General features: G+C 40.2%; 1 protein-coding gene across 3 annotated transcripts; it reads left to right on the top strand.

Annotated features, from left to right (window-relative positions):
• The first annotated feature begins 205 nt into the window (after positions 1-205).
• Positions 206-18,270, top strand: LOC127005474 (START domain-containing protein 10-like). Of its 3 annotated transcripts, none has more exons than XM_050874362.1 (8): positions 210-373; positions 3,508-3,651; positions 6,862-7,002; positions 7,471-7,618; positions 8,835-8,987; positions 10,801-10,922; positions 11,754-11,876; positions 12,638-18,270. In XM_050874362.1, exons 2-8 carry the CDS (start codon positions 3,613-3,615, stop codon positions 12,719-12,721), a joined length of 810 nt encoding a protein of 269 aa, XP_050730319.1. In that variant the 5' UTR covers positions 210-373; positions 3,508-3,612; the 3' UTR covers positions 12,722-18,270. The 3 variants fall into 3 exon arrangements, with proteins under 3 accessions (XP_050730322.1, XP_050730319.1, XP_050730321.1); XM_050874364.1 differs by having other exon boundaries at positions 216-373; positions 3,557-3,651; XM_050874365.1 differs by lacking the exon at positions 3,508-3,651 and having other exon boundaries at positions 206-373.
• The last annotated feature ends 179 nt before the right edge of the window (positions 18,271-18,449 follow it).

Raw genomic sequence — 18,449 nt, 5'->3', positions numbered from 1 at the left:
CACAGCGGGTCGTCAGCAATGTTACCAGATTGTCGTACTTGTTTTCCGATTCCCGACCCCAAAACTGTCTCCTCCACTCCAATAACTACATTTATTTATAGTTACCGTTGAAAGGTTTAATTATTAGTGTCTCTTTGCTATAGTTAAGTGTCTAAAAACGGTAAATACAATGGTGGATACGATAATCTGGTAAGGAGGGTCGTCAGTCGTCACTCGTCAGTCAGCGGGTCGGTCAGTCAGTCAGTCAGCAGGTGGGCGGGCGGCTGGCAGGTGGGCGGGAGGGTGCTGAGAGCCTGCTGAGTTACCACTTGTCTCCCCAACCACATCTTCCTTACCTTTGAACCTTCCTGAGCCCAACATGAACATAGGAGAGGTGAGAACGCTAATCCACCCTTTATTCCAGCCATTGGCACTCATCAATGGCACTCTGCTGCATTGCGGACGTGTCACTTAATTGTCCTTTTTCCGTATATCATGAAAAAAAGGATTGTTATTGGGGTGGAGGGATTTATTTGGGGTGTTTTGTTGTGTAGGGGTGATGGGGAAGGGGTGGGATGGGTATGGGTTATGGAAATGGGTGTTTGTGTGTTCGTGTGTCCATCTGTCTTGACTCGCTTGAATACCCTTGGGAATTTGTGACTCCTTGTGTGTGTGTGTGTGTGTGTGTGTGTGAGGCCGTTTTCTGAGTGTTACACACACACACACACACACACACACACACACACACACACACACACACACACACACACACACATACATGGGTTAGTTTTATATAATAGTTTGACATTAGCTTCTACCTTCCTTTACAGAATGTTAACTGTGTGTGTATGTGTCTGTGTGTGTGTGTGTGTGTGCGTGTGTGTCCTTGCCTGGCATGATATTTCACACACACACACACACACACACTAAGAGAGGAACCTTCCAGCAGGAATACTAGAGGACATAGTAAAAAGTTGAGGAAGGGAAGATGCTCAAGAGACATAAAGAAATATAACTTCCCACAAAGAAATATAGAGGTTTGGAACAGATTAAGTAAAGAAATAGTATCGGTGAAGAGTGTGCAAAGTTTCAAGGAAAAGTTGGATAATTATAGATACGGAGACGGGACCACACGAGCGTAAGCCCAGGCCCTGTAAAATTACAACTAGGTAAATACAACTAGGTAAATACACACACACATACATGGGTTAGTTTTATATAATAGTTTGACATTAGCTTCTACCTTCCTTTACAGAATGTTAACTGTGTGTGTATGTGTCTGTGTGTGTGTGTGTGTGTGTGTCCTTGTCTGGCATGATATTTCACACACACACACACACACACACACACACACACACACACACACACACACACACATGGGTTAGTTTTATATAATAGTTTGACATTAGCTTCTACCTTCCTTTACAGAATGTTAACTGTGTGTGTGTGTGTGTGTGTGTGTGTGTGTGTGTCCTTGTGTGGCTTGATATTTCACACACACACACACACACACACACACACACACACACACACATTCAGTTTCCCATATAGAAATACTGATGCCTAGATAGAATGAAAACAAATGTGCAGAGATGATAAGAGATTACACACACACACACACACACACACACACACACACACACACACACAAACACACATTTAGTTTACCATATAGAAGTACTGATGCTTGGAATGAATGAAAATAGATATGCAGACATGATAAGAGATTAGAGATACACACACACACACACACACACACACACACACACACACACACACACACACACACACACACACACACACACACACACACACACACACACACACACACACACACACACACACTCACACACACACACACTCACATTATTTTAGTGCCTCCTACTTTCCCACAAGCCCCCATCCCTGATACATTTTCTTTCTCAGTGTGTTCATTATGCAAAGGCCTTGGTTCACAAAGTTTCACTCCCTCACACAGACTTTCCATGACCTGAATATGTTCTTACCACAGCCATTTACCAACTAGTAAAAGTGATGGTCAACTGTTATGAATCACAGCATAGTAACACCATAGAGTTTATTAAGGGCTATTACCATTTCCTAGGTGCTATGTTAACAGTTTCTTTCAATAGGGTAGAGTTTACTTGAACAGCTGTATGTGATCTGTGTCAGCTGTTTATGGTACGGTAGTCATCAGTTCAGGACTAGCACACACATTTATTTTAATTGTACTGTTGATGCAAGAGCAATAACTTTATGGATAATCTTATAAACTCCTTATATAAATGTTTCATAGTGTTCAGACAATATTGATGCTATTTTTGTCACGACTAACAGTGACTAGTCAAGTAAGGTTGCTTAGTAAGGCTTTTATGTCTTCAAAATGCATGTCATGAACTTGGTGATGACACTCCTTGGGATTTTTTTTTCTCTTAACCCAGTAGCAGTGACAGGCCAAATTTGTGGCTTTACCATGTACCAGCGACGGGCCAGATTTTTGCCATGATATAAACCCCAAAAATAGATAATGCATAAACTGATCACAAATGCATTGATATATATTATGAAATGGTTTGTGTGAGTGATGATTTTTTCTCATTTTTCTTGCTTTGAGGGGCCATTAAGAAATATGATCCCCGCAGGTACCGGGTTAAGTCTCAGGGTTTAGAGCAGCTGGTCATGATCCTCAGCCTGCCTAGTGAAGTTACTTACTCACTGGACACTGCCACACACATGTACACCAAGGAGATATTTATTCTTTTACTCCTTATTATTAGGTATTATGCATTCTATTTCAATTCATTTTCATAAGTAAATAAGCAAAACACATTAGACATATATGAAAGTTTTGTAAGGTAAAATGTAAAGACTTCTATTCCTTTAACCTTAGAAACTTGTGACCTCTTGAAAGTCATAAAGTATCATAATTGCCGAGGAAGACATATATCTTGTTATCCATGCCCCTATATCAAATTCTGCTTCCTTCCTAAGTAGGCTAATGATTTGACCTCTCGTTTGGCCACTCATTACTTTAGTCTTTTAGGGAACAACAATTACCGTTTTTTTTTACACCTTTTTTTTTGTTGCCCTTGAGCTGTTTCTTTAGCTGAAAAAAAAATTATAGTATAGGGGGCAATGGCTACCCTTTAACTTTCCCTTCCAGAACATTGCTCAGTGATAATTTACCTTTATTGTGTGGTCATGTGGAGACTTTTGGGGGTAGGGTAAATATGATGCATACCAAATGTATTGTTTATTTGCTTACACACTAAACAATTTCAAAGTACCGTACGCTTAAATCAGAATGAAGGATGTGTTGCCCTTTGTTCATATTTTCATGTTTATTACTCCCTGTTTGAGTAAGAACTTTTGCCAATTATATATACTCAACATTCTTAAGGTCACCAAGATCACAGAGAAAGATTTGTTACCCTTTATTCATATTCTCATGTCTGTATTACTTCCTATATGCGTAAGAACTTTTGCAGGTTAGGGGAATAGATAACACTCAAAATTTTCCCGTGGCAGCCCAGCGAGGGTGCCACATGGCCCTGCTGAGCCTGGATGTTATTTGCAGCCGGTGACTTTGTATGGAATATCTAAAGCCCTGAGGTAGGGTGTTGCTCGGTCGCCATGAAGAATGAACGCCAGGAAGAAGAGCGTAGATTGGAGGTTAGTTAGGTCCTCTCCACCACCACCACCACCACCTCCCTCACTATAGCCTCATGGTGGCCGTGCGTGGTGGTCTGTCTGTGCATGATGATAAGCCGGCCCTCTGTGTTGCACTTCTCCATGCATCTAAGGAACATACCAGGACGTGATACATTTAGATACATCCTCAACTAGTGTCATGTGTATATATTTCTCCTGTATGTATAGCCTTTAGCTCTCAGGCCTTCACTAGCATAGTTATGTATGTTATAGAATGAGTCTCTCGCACAGGTGAGGTCAAGGGGTTCAGAGGAGAGCCGGGATGAGTGTGACAGTTCCCACAAGTCAGGATCTTGAGATGAGGGAGTGTGTTCATCCTGCTGCAAGACTTCCATCTCATCCTGTGCTGTGTTCAGGCTCCTTGCATGACCTTGTTGCCTCAGCACTGGCCGCTGCCTCAAGTTCTTGACGCAGTGTTGCTGTCTGTTGAACCCGTGTAGGCTCTGTTGGCCAATTTGTATGCAACTTTCCAATAAGGTATCGGGAAAAAAAATGACTATCAAAGTTTTTATATATGACAATTATTTAATTTTTATGCCTATCAGGAAAAAAATGATTATCAAAGTTTTTATATATGGCAATTATTTCATTTTTAAGCCTCTGCTCAATTATCCATATCTTTTTTCCTGAAATAAACTCTAATTGGAATGGTGTTAACAACCTGGGAAACATACTCTACATTCTTCTCTTTGAGCATTCTTCTGGTTATGTTTAAGTACTATGGACATGACATTTCAATTCACAGTGCTGCACTAAGCTCTGGACTTGAGTTACTGAGCAGTGTTGCACTCAAGTGAAAGGCATTGGCATGTTTGTTTCTCCTGTTTTCATGACTCATAGGTCAAGGTCATTGTAAGGCCAGCTAATGATCACTGTGGATGACCTATAAGGAACTTGAAAAGATATATTAGTACAGTTGTGAGTGTGTACATTGGCACAGTTACATTTAGGTGCACTGAGTATAAATGTTTGAAAGCTCTGGACAGCCATCAGGGAATAGCATCACCTAGTTATACAGAATCCAGCAGTGACAGATGTGTTTTGTGCCCTGGATCAAAGATATTGCTGGATTCACTCTGATAGACACTGGCTACTTTTTTTTTCTTATCTCAGGCTATAATGCTGGTAGAATTTCTTCAGGGGCCTAGCTGGTGGTTGGCCCATGCCTGTTATGGTGCAGGCAATTTTTATTGTGGCGCCAGTTATGCTTGGCTCATGCTGCCCCCCGGAACTCATTTTTGATTCACTTGGACAGTTTCTTCTAGAGTCTGGGTTGATGGGTGGTCTTCAAGGGACAACATGTGGGTAGTCTTAGGCCACTCGGCAGTGACTAAACCATAAATGTTGAATTAAAACAGCTAAATATTGAGTAGGCTTTGTCATAAGGGAATTTATCTACAAAGGAAGTTATTAGAGTGCAAATACAGGGAAATCTGCAAAAGAAGCTCAGTAATCAGGAGATATAATGAGATAAAGTGCCTATAGTTTTGCAAGCAGGAAAACATCAAATGAAAGTAGGATTTTCAGTACATGTGATGACATAATACAGTATCATAAAAAGGGATAGGCCATGAAAACTTTTTAGTAATTAGTTTCTATATAATACATAGAATAAAGTGCAGGATGAAGTATGTATGTGTTTTGTTCAGATGTTGCTATGACCTTAAAGATTGATATTCTCAGAGACAGAAGGTCAGGTTCTGTGTGACTTATTCATCCAGCACCTAGATATGTATTGATCCTTGAAGAAGAGGTGTATGGTGTGGAACAAGGATATGCTGGGAGGATGTGGCAAGATGTTGTGTTTGCAGTTGGTTGTCACTTATGGACTGGAACATTACGCCATTATGTGGGTTCCAAACAAATGTTGCATCTGGAGGAGAGGCATAAGGGGCAGTCATTTTTTATAGTTTGCACATTTCAGGGAGAACAGGATATAAGTTGCAAGGGAAAGCGACCCTCAGTGCACCAAACACAAGGTCACTTTTCCCTTGCATATTGTTTCCTGTTCTTCCAGCGATGTGCAGTCTGCCTCTCCTTGTGCAAACTAGAAAAAAATGGCTTTGTCCCTCACGCCCTCTCTCCTTCAGCTGCCTCAAACGCCCTCCTAGGAAGTGTTGAGTCAAGGGAGAATGTTCCTACGGCACCAGCATGGAGTGTTTGCCTTGCTGAATTGTCTCACTGCAACAATACACAGTCGTCCCTCAAATAGTACGGTTTCCAGTAGTTCGGTTTTGGTTTTATGTGGATTTTCTAGGAAGATATTTTTAGGATTTTTGAATTTCCCATTGAGCAGGAAATTTAAAAATCCTTAAGAGATCTTCTATGACAATCCGTATAAAGCCGAAACCGAACTATTGGAAACCGTACTATTTGAGGGATAACTGTACTTCTGTTTAGTTATCCTCATCAAGCTTGCTTACAGAATCCATCATCTTGTATAGCATTACTGTTATATAAGTACAAATGCATTATGGAAATTACTCTTCTTTGCAGTTTGTTTTACGTTTTATTAGCTTAAGCAGTTCTGATCACATTCCTCTAGAAGTCTAATGCACTGTTGCTCATTTATTAGCTACCCTAGGCACAGATTATTTTCATAGACATTAGCGTTAGTTGGTAAGAGTTATTAAGTCGACCCGAGGCTTAGATGAGAAAAACCTTGAATGTAGCAAAGGTTTTAATTGTGAATGAACATAACTAGTGACTTTAATGTACAGTGACATCCCTTGAAAAAAAAAAAAGAAGACATTACTATATATCTCTAGTGTTTGCATACAGACAAGTCTTTTGCTGTATCTTTTCTTTTTTCAATACATACCACAAGGGCTTCATCTTATGCTGTTTGCCTGGCTGTCTTACATCTATTAAACTAACATCCCCTCACTAACTTCTCAGCCTTATCTTTATTTTCTTACCGATCTTGCTTTTACTTTCTTCAATACATACCACAAGGGCTTCATCTTATGCTGTTCTGCCTGGCCCTCATACGTCTATTAAACTAACATCCCCTCACTAACTTCTCAACCTTATCTTTATTTTCTTACCGATCTCGCCGTTACTTTCTTCAGTACAAACTACAACGGCTTCATCTTATGCTGTTTGCCTGGCTGTCATCCGTCCAGTAAACTAACATTCACAAAGTTCACAGCTTACTCCGTTCCCTGCCAGGTGAGAGTAGCGGATGATCGGGACTTTGAGCGGCTGAAGAAGCTTTGCGACTGTCCCGATGGATGGTCAATGGCCTACGAGAACCCTCCCACCCGCGTGTACACTCGCCCCACCAAGAACTCCACCTTCCACATGATCAAGGTATTAGATTCTCTCAGATCAGTGTTCTCAGATGCTCACACCTCTCACATCAACTGTTTCCTAAGGCCGAAAAGAAGATTAATCAGGTATTCGTGTGTGTTGTTTTAGGTTCATGGTACAGAAGAAGGGTTAAACTATCACAAGGGTCATAAAACTACCCCTGGAAATGGCCACAACCCCTACGGAAACCTTTTCAATTATATGTGTTTGGTCGCTGAAATGTTTAAGAATATGTCCCTCAGCTCTCTAGCTAAAGGTTTAATAATACTACAGGGTCATAAAACTACCCATGGAAACGACCATAACCCCCAATGAAAGCCATGTCAAATATATATACTTGGTCATCGAAATGTTTAATAATATGTCCCTCATCTCTCTAGTGTCAAAGGCTTAATACTACAAACACACTAGACCATGAGAAAGAAATGTCCCAGTCTTTCCCTTGTTTAAGCTGCATCATGTCCTCAGGTCTGCACGGTGTATGAGGACATTGACGCCTATGTGCTGTACGATGTCCTGCACGACCCCCACTACCGCCAGATCTGGGACAAGCACATGATTCACTCGGTCGATGTTGGCTACCTCAACCCCAACAACGATGTCTCATACTATGCAAGTAAGTCCTGTCACGGCTCCATGTCATCACTCTCATAAAATAATTGCCTAAGTCATTTTTCAGTGATATCCAGGTTTTTGTCTGTGTGCATCAAATTTCCATCATGTGACGCCCATTTTTGTATAGTAGCCTTGGTCATTCAGGGTTTGAGTGTTCTAGAATTGGCCTCTTCATTTCTGCCAAACTCTTAACCCAAATGAGATAATGACAGTTATTTTCTGATTTCCTGAAAATTAGAAAATAATGACTTAGGTGGTTTGTTTACGAAGGTGACGATATGTACCTGTTGGTTGCATGGTGTTGTCGGTGAAATGAATGGATGTAGGGTTGTCTTTCCTCCTCCTCCTCCTCCTCCTCATTCATATTGATGTAAAGGTTATTTGTGAAAAGCACTGTGTCTTTTGTTTCCCTACTGCTCAGGAATCCTATTTATAAGAAACTATCATATGTACAAGATTTTTAATATATCACAATGTACCCTCAAAATCTATAAGAGTACAAGTGTCACCACATTCAAGGCAGAGGTTTTACCAGTAACATGTTCCATCAAGTCTTCTGTCTTATGAGGCTGCTCCTTGAGGCATTGTGATCATCAACAGGATCCAAAACTGCAGTACAAAACAGTAACTCTTGGGATATACAGACGAGCTTCACTTTAATAGCAGTTTTGCTTTTAACAAGTGGTACGTTATGGTCACGTGACTCTAAAGGGCTCATGGCAAATTTGATTTATGCTTGCCTGCCCCATGATGAATGACACGATGATTCTCCCTCTTCTTATTTCTCATCTGCTAAATAATGCATACTACTGAAGTTTCTGAGCAGTGAAACAATTATTTTACATAGGACCAGTGAGGAGGGTGTGCTGGACCCCCAGGTGGATTAAAAACAAGATCATTATAAAGGCAGATGAACTCATGTTTTTCAGAGTCATTGGCCATCCAGTCCCAGCTGGGGGTGAAATAATGGGTGGTAAACCTCATAGCCCCCTGCTGCCTAATAGGGTTTGCCTTTTTCGTTCAGGCAAAGGCTAGAGCCACCACTTAAAATAGGTGGTTGGGTTAGCAAGGGCATGCACCCAGAAAATCTTGCGCCAAAAACTGAAAATGGCTCGATTTACAAGCCATAAAACGTCCAACCACTCAGGAAAAGTGAAAACGGACCTTAAATGAAATGATGATGATGATGAGTCTTATTCTTTTTCCCTCCCCTCCAGTCTCCTGTCCGGCACCCCTTAAGAACCGAGACTTCGTGCTGCAGCGGTCATGGCTGGACACCGGGCGGGAGCTGTACGTGTTGAACCACTCCGTGTTCCACCACAAGTACCCGCCACAGAAGGGCTTCGTGCGGGGCCTGTCACACCTCACAGGTCAGTCTATGAGTTAGAGGTTGAAAAAAGCTCAAATGTACTGGCCCAATGACTGGACAGGTTACCATAAATAGCTGTATGAGCTGATCCAATTTGAAGGATTGTGCGATTTTACTATAGTTGTGTGACCATTCTCATTTATTTTTTCCAGTCCTAGGGCAGGTCTTATTTATTTTTTCACTCGTGGAACCTTCATGTAAGCAAATCACCCTGCAGATACAGCAGTCTGGCTACCTTGTGTTCTTCATTTCATTCTGTTCTCTCTTGTAGACTTTGAGGTACAGGTAACTCGATTTACGCGAGTATTGTGTCCTGAAGAGGCCGCGTAAATAAAAAACAATGTAAATCAAACAAGAGGTAGGTTTCTATCGAAAAAAAATATTCACTCCATTCAGTGGGGAGAGAGAGAGAGAGAGAGAGAGAGAGAGAGAGAGAGAGAGAGAGAGAGAGAGAATATCCATATCACCGAGATATCCACTCAGGCACTCAGTGTTGTATTGTTGAGTAGCGTGGGTACTGTATTGTTGTTCATGTAGCGCGCAGGAAGAACTGAGCTCAGCTGTGTGGCTGCGGCACCATGTGAGTCCAGTTGCGTGAGACATCTGGTGGCCACTCCATAAAATATCGCGTATAAGCGAAAAAACGTGTAAATTAAAAATTGATTTGGATTTTGGACCCCGCGTTATTTCAAAAACGCGTAAATCGAGAGTTACCTGTACATCATTTTGGCTTTGTTTGTGAGTTGTGGAAGGTTTCTGCCCATCCCCTTGGCATATAAATGACAAGATACATCCTCCATATTCCACCACTTATAAGAGGCCATAGTCATTGTATATAAAAAAAGTTAGAGTTGGGGAATTGGAGCCTATATACTTATTATTTTTGCTCATGACATTAGCCAGAATGGTCACTTGACTTTTTTTCTAACTCTCCACCTTGCCTCTGCAGGAGATGAGGTCAGTAATGACAGTGGTGGCTTACAAGGACTAACTATAAACAGGTCTCTTGTTTGGTGTGTGTAATACTATGTTGATAGTTTGGAATGTTGGTCAGTGTTGATTTTTCCCGAGGGTTGTCCTCACCACAAGTATTCCCAGTGGATCTAGGTTGTTTGTGTGATGCTGGTAAAAAGATTTTCATAAACATTCCAGTGATAAAGTCAGAGCTGTGACTAAATAGCTTTTTTATATGTCTGCTATATTCAGTGCCATCCCTTCATAACTTTGCCTCCTAATAAACTAGAACTTTATACTTAAAGGTTTAGTTTTTACTAACATAAGTAATAAGAAGCATTTTATGTAGCTAAACAAATGTGTATTATTTTTTTCATATGAATTCTTATTTAGTACAGTATATGTATATGTAACATAGTTGTAACAAGGTAGCTTTGTTTTAGAAGTACAAATTCTTAATGTAGCAGTAAAGCTAGACCTCTTTGTGTTGCTATTCTGAAACAGCTCACTTGGAACCTGTCATCTGAGAATTCTTGAATCACTCCTTTGCTTATTCTATTCACTGCCCAACTGTGCATCCAGCAACATACTAAATCAGTAACTCAGGCTCACCAATCTACTCTTGCAACACGAGTGGGCTTAACACAGAGTGCTCAGGATAACACTAACACTAAAATGAATGACCCCTTGCTGTGGTGACTCATTCAGGGCATTCTTTGTAGGGCGTTGATCTTAGGCATGTTTTCCTACAACAGTGTTAATGGTGCCAAAAATACAGGTCAAGACTGTCTCTTAGGGTTTTATTGTTATTCCAACTTTCTCCCTTCGTAGACCCTTAAGCTTGAGTCTGTCCTCTCTAGGCTACCTGATCCGCCCCCTGCCCTCTGGCGGCTGCTCCTTCAGCTACGTCTCTCACTGCGACCCCAGAGGGAAGTTGCCACCTTGGCTAGTCAACAAACTAACCCATGTCCTTGCTCCCAAGGTAATGGCTTCCTGATAGCCCCTGGCTGCCCTGTTTGCTTTCATTCTGGATGTTTTTTATACTAGAAAGTGTGCTTTTTCCTTTCCTGTTGCTTCTTTTTGTTTCTTTCTCCACAGTCCATTTCATTGCACATATCTGTATTCAACTAGAGGGAATATTTGTACTGACAGGCTGATGTATAGGATTTGTATGGAAATCAAAACTGACATGTACTGTAACACAGATTTTTTATAGTCATATTTTCTTGAAGGAACATCAAAAAATACTCCTTTCATTTTCTGTCAAATGAACCAAAAGACAGTGAACTTGTCAGCAGAAAGAAAATTCCAGTTTGTTCTCTTTTCACTTTGCCTTCATTGCCTCACGTGCATGCTGCTTCCACTTACTGGATCTGCTTTTCTTTTGTCACGAGCCCTTTTTTTACTTGCTGACTTGTTCTGATTTTAGACTTAGATCAGCCCATTTAATTTATTATTATGTTGATTTATTTTTCCCTTTAAATACTTCTGATCTATTTCAATAAGTAGTTAAACTACCAACAACAATACCTAAGCTTCTTCTGTCACATTTTGCTTGTATGTATCTTCCTGGCATTTCTTTTAACACTAAACCATTAACTAACACAATATAGCTTCATGAGTAAAACCTTGAACACTATACAAGACTGCCAGAAAAACATGTATACTGTCTAATTGTCACGGCGCCATATGACTGCTGTTATTTCGGCGCCATGACTGTGTATCGCAATCGGTCAATCAGTTCTAGTAATCATATGTTCTCCCCCTCCTTGTCCTGCCCTGCCTGTGGTGTGACTGGGCTTGGTGCTTTCAGATGGTGAAGACCCTACATAAGGCCAGCATACAGTACCTCCCGTGGAAGTCTCACAACAACCCAAACTACAAGCCGTGGATTTATCCCGAGCAGATCAGCCTTCCAAGGATAGCATTCAATCAGGTGAGCTAACAGTGTGTTCAGATATTTTTAGTGGAGACAAATTTGAGTATCGTGACAAAGATCATCATCACCAACAGCATCCACTTATATGTTCAGGAGTGTGGTCATTGTCAGAAACACTGTACGGAAGTGGTGACTGTCCCAAGTCTTAACCCGGTAGCTGCAGGGATCATGTTTCTTACAGGCCCCTCCCTCTGAGCAAGAATAATGAGAAAAAATTCATCACTCACACAAACCATTTCATAATATATATCAAAGCATTTATTATCAGTTTATGCATCATGTATTTTGGGGGGTTTATATCATGGCAAACATTTGGCCTGTCGCTGATACACGGTACAGCCACAAATTTGATCGCTGGTACATGGTAAAGCCACAAATTTGGTTGCTGGTACATGGTAAAGCCACAAATTTGGTTGCTGGTACATGATAAAGCCACAAATTTGGTTGCTGGTACATGGTAAAGCCACAAATTTGGTTGCTGGTACATGGTAAAGCCACAAATTTGGTTGCTGGTACATGGTAAAGCCACAAATTTGGCGCGTCACTGCTACCGGGTTAAGTCCCATCATTCGTGGTCAGGAGTCTCACACATGCCCATCCTCCCCATCTTTAATCATCATCATCACTAGTGCCATGAATACTCTCAACTTGCAGCAGCATATTTCTGTAACTTTTTTTTCTTCTTTTTTTCCTTTTCCTGTAAGTTTTTGTTTATCCGTTTCGTAGTTTACGCTTGACGTCCTTTTCTCCCTCCACAGTGCACGAAGAGCCCAGCTGATGATGTGGATGATCTCGTGGATGAGTCTCAAATCGATGAAAAGAGCTTGACCAACCACTTTTAGGCTAAGTATCACTAATGACAGTTCTGGCCTGTGATATTTTGATCCCAAAGGTTATGTTTGGGAAAGGCTGAAGCAGGAGCCTTTTTTTCTTTTCTTCTTTTTCTTGTGACTTCTTAGGGATTACATTGCACCCTCTTGAGATGCAGTCCCTATCCTCTTTGACCCTCTGAATATCCCCTTACTGTCGGCTCTTTAGGCTCCTCAGTGCTGTCGAGGTTCCTCTGCCCCTGCCTGGTGTGCTGCAGGGGCTGTCTGGTGTAGGGTTAGGGGAAGGGTGTGCAGGGAATGGCACTAATCACAGCAGAAAGGTTATTTAAGTCTCTCGTTTGAAGTCGTGGTTTCAGAATCTCATTTAAGGTGGCTGTGGCAAATAGCTTATTGCCTTTTGGTTCTCTGTTATTGATCTGAAGGCTGAGTTTTCACACATCTAAGTTCATTATGATTTAGATTCATGTAGGTTGATGTTGGATGCAATCTTCTTAGTTAATTTTAACATCGTAATATTTACTTTGGACACAAGGATTGTTATGTTCACTTACAGTTTTGTTGATTAGTGTTTATTTGTAGGAAATTAATACTAATATGCAAAATGCCCATGCAAAAAGTAAGATACTGTAATGTCATTATGCTTAGGTATTTTAAAGTATTGGGACGGTAATATTATTCTCCGATATGCCTTATCCTTCGTCTTAACCGGCATTTAAGTAAGGAAGGAAATGTCAAGATGCAGATTTAGTAATAGGGGTGATATGCAACTTGTGAGTGATGCGGATTTATTTCATCAATTGCTACGAATATCTTTTTAGTAACTTATTGCATGTACATAGTTTGTCGCGGCCTGTGTTGCTGCGACTTGTTCTCGTTGGTTTGGGACGCACCCATGACACAGGCACCGGCGCCGCAGCGGGCACGGGCTGTATAGTGATGCGTAGCACCAAGTAGACCCCAAGCATGTGGAAAGAGTACCTAAACACTGTTACACTATTAACTTAAAGACTCTGTGATGATGCAATCATGTCCTTAGAAAAAAATAGAACAGCCTTTTAATCTTCAAAATGTATCCCCTCTGAAAGACATACTTAAGTAGACGTAAGCATTAGCCTACGTACCTAAAAAAAAGTTTCAGTAATGAGGATGTAAGTCAAATAACTTATTGTATGTTTCCGATATTCACAAACAAATTACTTGAAGGACGATTACAAAAAAACGTTAGCATAGTCAGGTCTTTGCCAGATTTATTCCGTAATTGTAATACGTATACTACTGAGGAGAAAGTTAAGTCTAGCACATCCGGTAGCTGTTTTAAGCCATTTCATGATTAAAAACATATTTATTGTAGTTTAGATTGGTGGTATAGAATAATGGTCAACTGATGAAAGATTTATGGAAAGTTAGCTCGTAGATGAACGATTTTCAGAATCTGGAAGTGACAGTCGCTGAAGATCATGAACGGGAAAGATTATACACTCAAGAAACATTTGTGGGAAAAAACAGTTTAGTAAAATGTGAGTGAAGCAAACCACCTAAAGGTAGAAATAGTTCACCTGAATCATTAAATACAGATATCCAGGATAAGTACTATTTCATATATAGATGATAATGAAAGAAATGCACATTATCTTCCTGGAAGCTAAGCGTATCTTATAATGGAAGATAATAAGGAACTAGCTTGAAAATAAAATCCAAGAATATGTGTTATTAAGGCCAACAGTAGACTGGGACATATGAAAATGTTAGGAAAGGTGAACTTGCATGAAGTGAGTCATACACATCTTTATTCTCTTTGTTATATTACCTAAGGAAAGAAGTGCATTAATACATACTAGAGCTGTACTAATGATGCAGAATGCTGTGCTAGATAGAGGTCAGGCAGTGGATCTGTCCGAGGCAATGAGTGTGTAAGTCGATGAAACTCAGAACTTCCCAAAGGGTTGACGCTTCTCTTGCAGGCTGCCTCCTCACCTCCACCTTCTCATGTTTTCACCTGCTTTCTTTCTTACGCCTTCGAAGCTGTGTCAACTCGCTCCTTCATTCTTGTGCATCATATAGATTAAAAAGTGTCACTGTAGGAAGTTTGCTTTGTTAATTTATCACCATTTGAAGTATCTATATTTTCTTAATGGCTTTTCAAGATCCTTGTGGAAAATAGGGGAAATTCTAAGCATAGATTTCATAATTTGTACTTACCATATCAAGTTACATACATGCATGAATTAAACCCTGCAGGCCTTTTGTAGCTCCATGGGTATGAAATTAGTTATTCTGGCTGTGAATGTAAGATACCCAACAGACTTATTTCTAGTATACACAAAATTGATTTAGTATTAGACGGACTGTACAAGAATAAATGATGGAACTATAATAATCTAGCCTGACTGAGAGAATATGTCAACAGGTCAGCTAATGCATACATCATGTTGAATGCATCTCAAATATCATATCATACAATTTTACAAGCTTGCTTTGTAGTTATCTTCATTAGCATGCTAGTACTTTGTGTGCCTTCTTTTGGAGAGTTTTGCTTCTTATGGAGGACTTACATAAACTCATAGAACTCACAAATTTGCCTGCCACCTATATTTAGGAACAAGTATTTAACATTCTCATTTAGAACAAATACCATACTTTTGGTAGCATAGAATGCAGCCACTTTTGTACTGCATTCTGCTGGCACAAGGGCAGGTTTGCATGAATATTCTGGTTATAAAGTCAAATGTTAACAGCATCCTCAAACACTGTCAGGATGGGCCTGTGGTGGATGTGTTGAACCCAGGCACTTGCGGGGTGAGGAGCTGGGCTACACTGCACAGTGTCTGGCAGCTCATAGCAGATTGTTTGTTGTACAAGGGAAAGAAACGGCAAAGCAAATTTTTCTATTCAGTAATTTGAAAATATTTTGTTTAGAGAAAAAAGCATGAACAAAAATAACAGTATTATTTATCCATTACTGAATCTACACAGAGGGAAGCAAGTTGTCCTGAGTACTTCCCCACAACACTCAGCGCTTTGTTGTAGACACACACACACTGAGGGAAGACTTCCCTGCTCTAGGGCACTTAGTCAATGCATTTTTATAACAGCTTGAAGGTGAGCAGAATCATACGGGTTTTTTAGACGATATGTGATAAATTTCTGTATGTGACTCGATAGGTTGATGATGATCATCCTGAAACTATTAGGACAATACTAGACTTTTATAAGGGTAAGGGGAAAGTCCTGAACTTTTCCCCATGTCTTATTGTATTAAGCAGGCAAACATTGCAACTACAAGATATTTTCTCATAATCCAAGACTTTCATATTGTATCTGCCTTACTGTCTGGGGAGAGAGTTAATCTAAATGTATACTTAAATCTCAAATACCAATATTATTGTGAAAGGTTCCATCCAGTATAAACTGTTGATATTCACACTGAAGCCACTGTAATGTTGTTGCTGGTGTTGCTGCTACTGCCATCCAGCAGGCCTCTGAACCATGGTGCTGGGTTGGTGCTGGGGGTGAGGGAAGATGCTGGGAGGTGTGAGGTGACTGGTACTGTTCCATGGTCAGAGAAATCGGGAAGCTATGGCAGCATAACGGTGGTGTTCGATTTTAAATCGTCTAAGATTCACATTTTTCTCAGCTGTCACTACTTAATGCAAGCATCTTTTGTGTCTAAATGTGGTAACTGATGAAAACAAGGCAAGAGCCTGATGATTATTATTCAAGCCTAGTGGTTGTTTTTACAGATCAGGAATTTCTACATGTACAAGGTTTTATCTGTAAGGCCACACTAGTTGTTCATCCACCTGTGCACAGTATTGTTCCATTATTACATAGAGTTTACAGATTCAGAATATCTGATTGTTAAAGCTCCAGTTCAGAAAATAATTGTTGTTGGATAGCCATGTTTCATTAAACTTTTCATCACTAATGTCACCATCACCCAAGATGCTGAACAACATGTTAATATGAACACCACACACATGAATAGTTCCAGGTGCATACTACTGAGTTTTGACTTACAATAATGTTATGTACATGTTATCTGTTACCTGTCACATGAGCAAGGATGGAGTCCCAGTGGTCTGGAATGTGCAGTGTAGTGATGAGTGTAGCGGAAGGGTGAGTGAGTGTGGGGGCGATGCATGCAGACTGTGCAAGAGTCTTTCAGATTTTTATATGAAACATAGATAGAAAAAAATATCCTCATAATAGCATAACTAGACAAAGGTTTTTGAAAGTTCCAAACTTAAAAGTAGTCTTCATCAGAGCCTTTCCAGGGGTGACCAGACCAGCCACAGGGCATGCTGTGCACACATGTATGCCCAGCAGTGCATACTTCAACCCACACTGTGCATGAAAGCAAACTTAAAAAATGGCACCAAACTTAAATGTGTCCTGATTATTACTTAATCATAATTATAGATAATATTTAAATTGCATGCCCATCTCAGAAACCTTAAGAGAGAGCCTTCTGCCAGGGCCCAGGACTGAAGGCAAGGGTAGCAGGCTTCCCCCTCCCACGGCCACTATGCAGGTGACCTGTACCTGATCCTGTGTGAAGCTCATGTGGACCAGAGCTGATTATTGGCTTCATACTCAAGACAGAGTGTTGCCCCTTACACATTTGATTCTTTTTTGCAAAGTCTGCTCATTTGATATACAGCATCACAGTATATGACATGACAGGTTGTTGTTTCTTGCCAAATTTGCCTCATTCATGAATCTTCCATAGCAGTGTACACAGAGCTCTGTAGGACTTCTCTTACCATGTAGAATATGATACATAATTTACCTGCTATATATTATAGTTGTTTCACTAGTCATTGTCAATCTAGAAATTTTTAACTTCATGTTGCCCATTTTTAACATGTTTGTTATTAGTTAAGGGATTATTATTGTTAACAACATTTAGTGGGGCTGATGAAAGGGAGACATGTTTTCTGAAATGAGAATGTGAGGAGTGAAATATTCCTCATATTAGACAAGCTGGTGACGGTAGAGGAAGCACAAGGTGTAATCGCAGTGTATTGTGTTCAAAGGGAATAACTCTGCTATTGTAGTCACTGTGTTCAGTTTCATATGCAGAATTTTTAAAATATATGTATGTATGTACAAAATTTGCAGATAATATTATGGTTATCAGAAAGCCACATTTAACTTGCTGTCATAAATTTTGTAAGTGTTCATTCCATTAGTGAACACGTTGTTCCACAAAGCTGCACACACGTATTGCAGTTAATCTCAAGTCATTATAACCATGCAAAAATGATTCATTCAACAATTAGTCATACTTTTATCTAACTTTATGAGCCACCAAACTTGATTTTTAATCCTTTATATAATGGATGAATTTGGTCAGTTTAGGTTTGAGGAATGGCATCATAGCGAGGGAGGTGCTGGTGTGTGGTACAGTGTTACGAGTTCTTCTGTACACTTGTAGCTGTGTTCCGGAGTCATAGCAAGAGACTGGACCAGGCTTCCTCAACATGACAAATACATACTACCGTTTTTTGAACACGTTGAGTCATTTAAGGTTTTTGGTGATTAAATATATAAACCAGCAAGGGCATTTTTTTTCCCCTTGCAAGTGCACTGTGGTTGAAAAATCAATGAATACGCAGATTGCCTAGAAGAACTCACTTGCCTTGTTAAAAAAAATGCTGTCAGTCATGATTTGTTCAACTCTTACTTTTACCAACTTTAAAATTATCACATTACTATTTAGTGTGATAAGACCCATCCA

The sequence above is a fragment of the Eriocheir sinensis genome, chromosome 30 (genome assembly GCF_024679095.1).
Source record: "Eriocheir sinensis breed Jianghai 21 chromosome 30, ASM2467909v1, whole genome shotgun sequence".
Classification (NCBI taxonomy): Eukaryota; Metazoa; Arthropoda; class Malacostraca; order Decapoda; family Varunidae; genus Eriocheir; species Eriocheir sinensis.
Note: the sequence above shows the minus strand (reverse complement) of the source record. Positions and strands in the feature narration are given on the sequence as shown.

What these genes read in the sequence shown, in the direction of transcription:
- LOC127005474 (XM_050874362.1), top strand. Translation starts at nt 3,613, where the DNA reads ATGAAGAATGAACGCCAGGAAGAAGAGCGTAGATTGGAG. An exon ending in CCCATGTCCTTGCTCCCAAG is followed by an intron (nt 10,923 to 11,753) that starts GTAATGGCTTCC and finishes TGGTGCTTTCAG; the next exon opens with ATGGTGAAGACCCTACATAA. An exon ending in CAAGGATAGCATTCAATCAG is followed by an intron (nt 11,877 to 12,637) that starts GTGAGCTAACAG and finishes CTCCCTCCACAG; the next exon opens with TGCACGAAGAGCCCAGCTGA.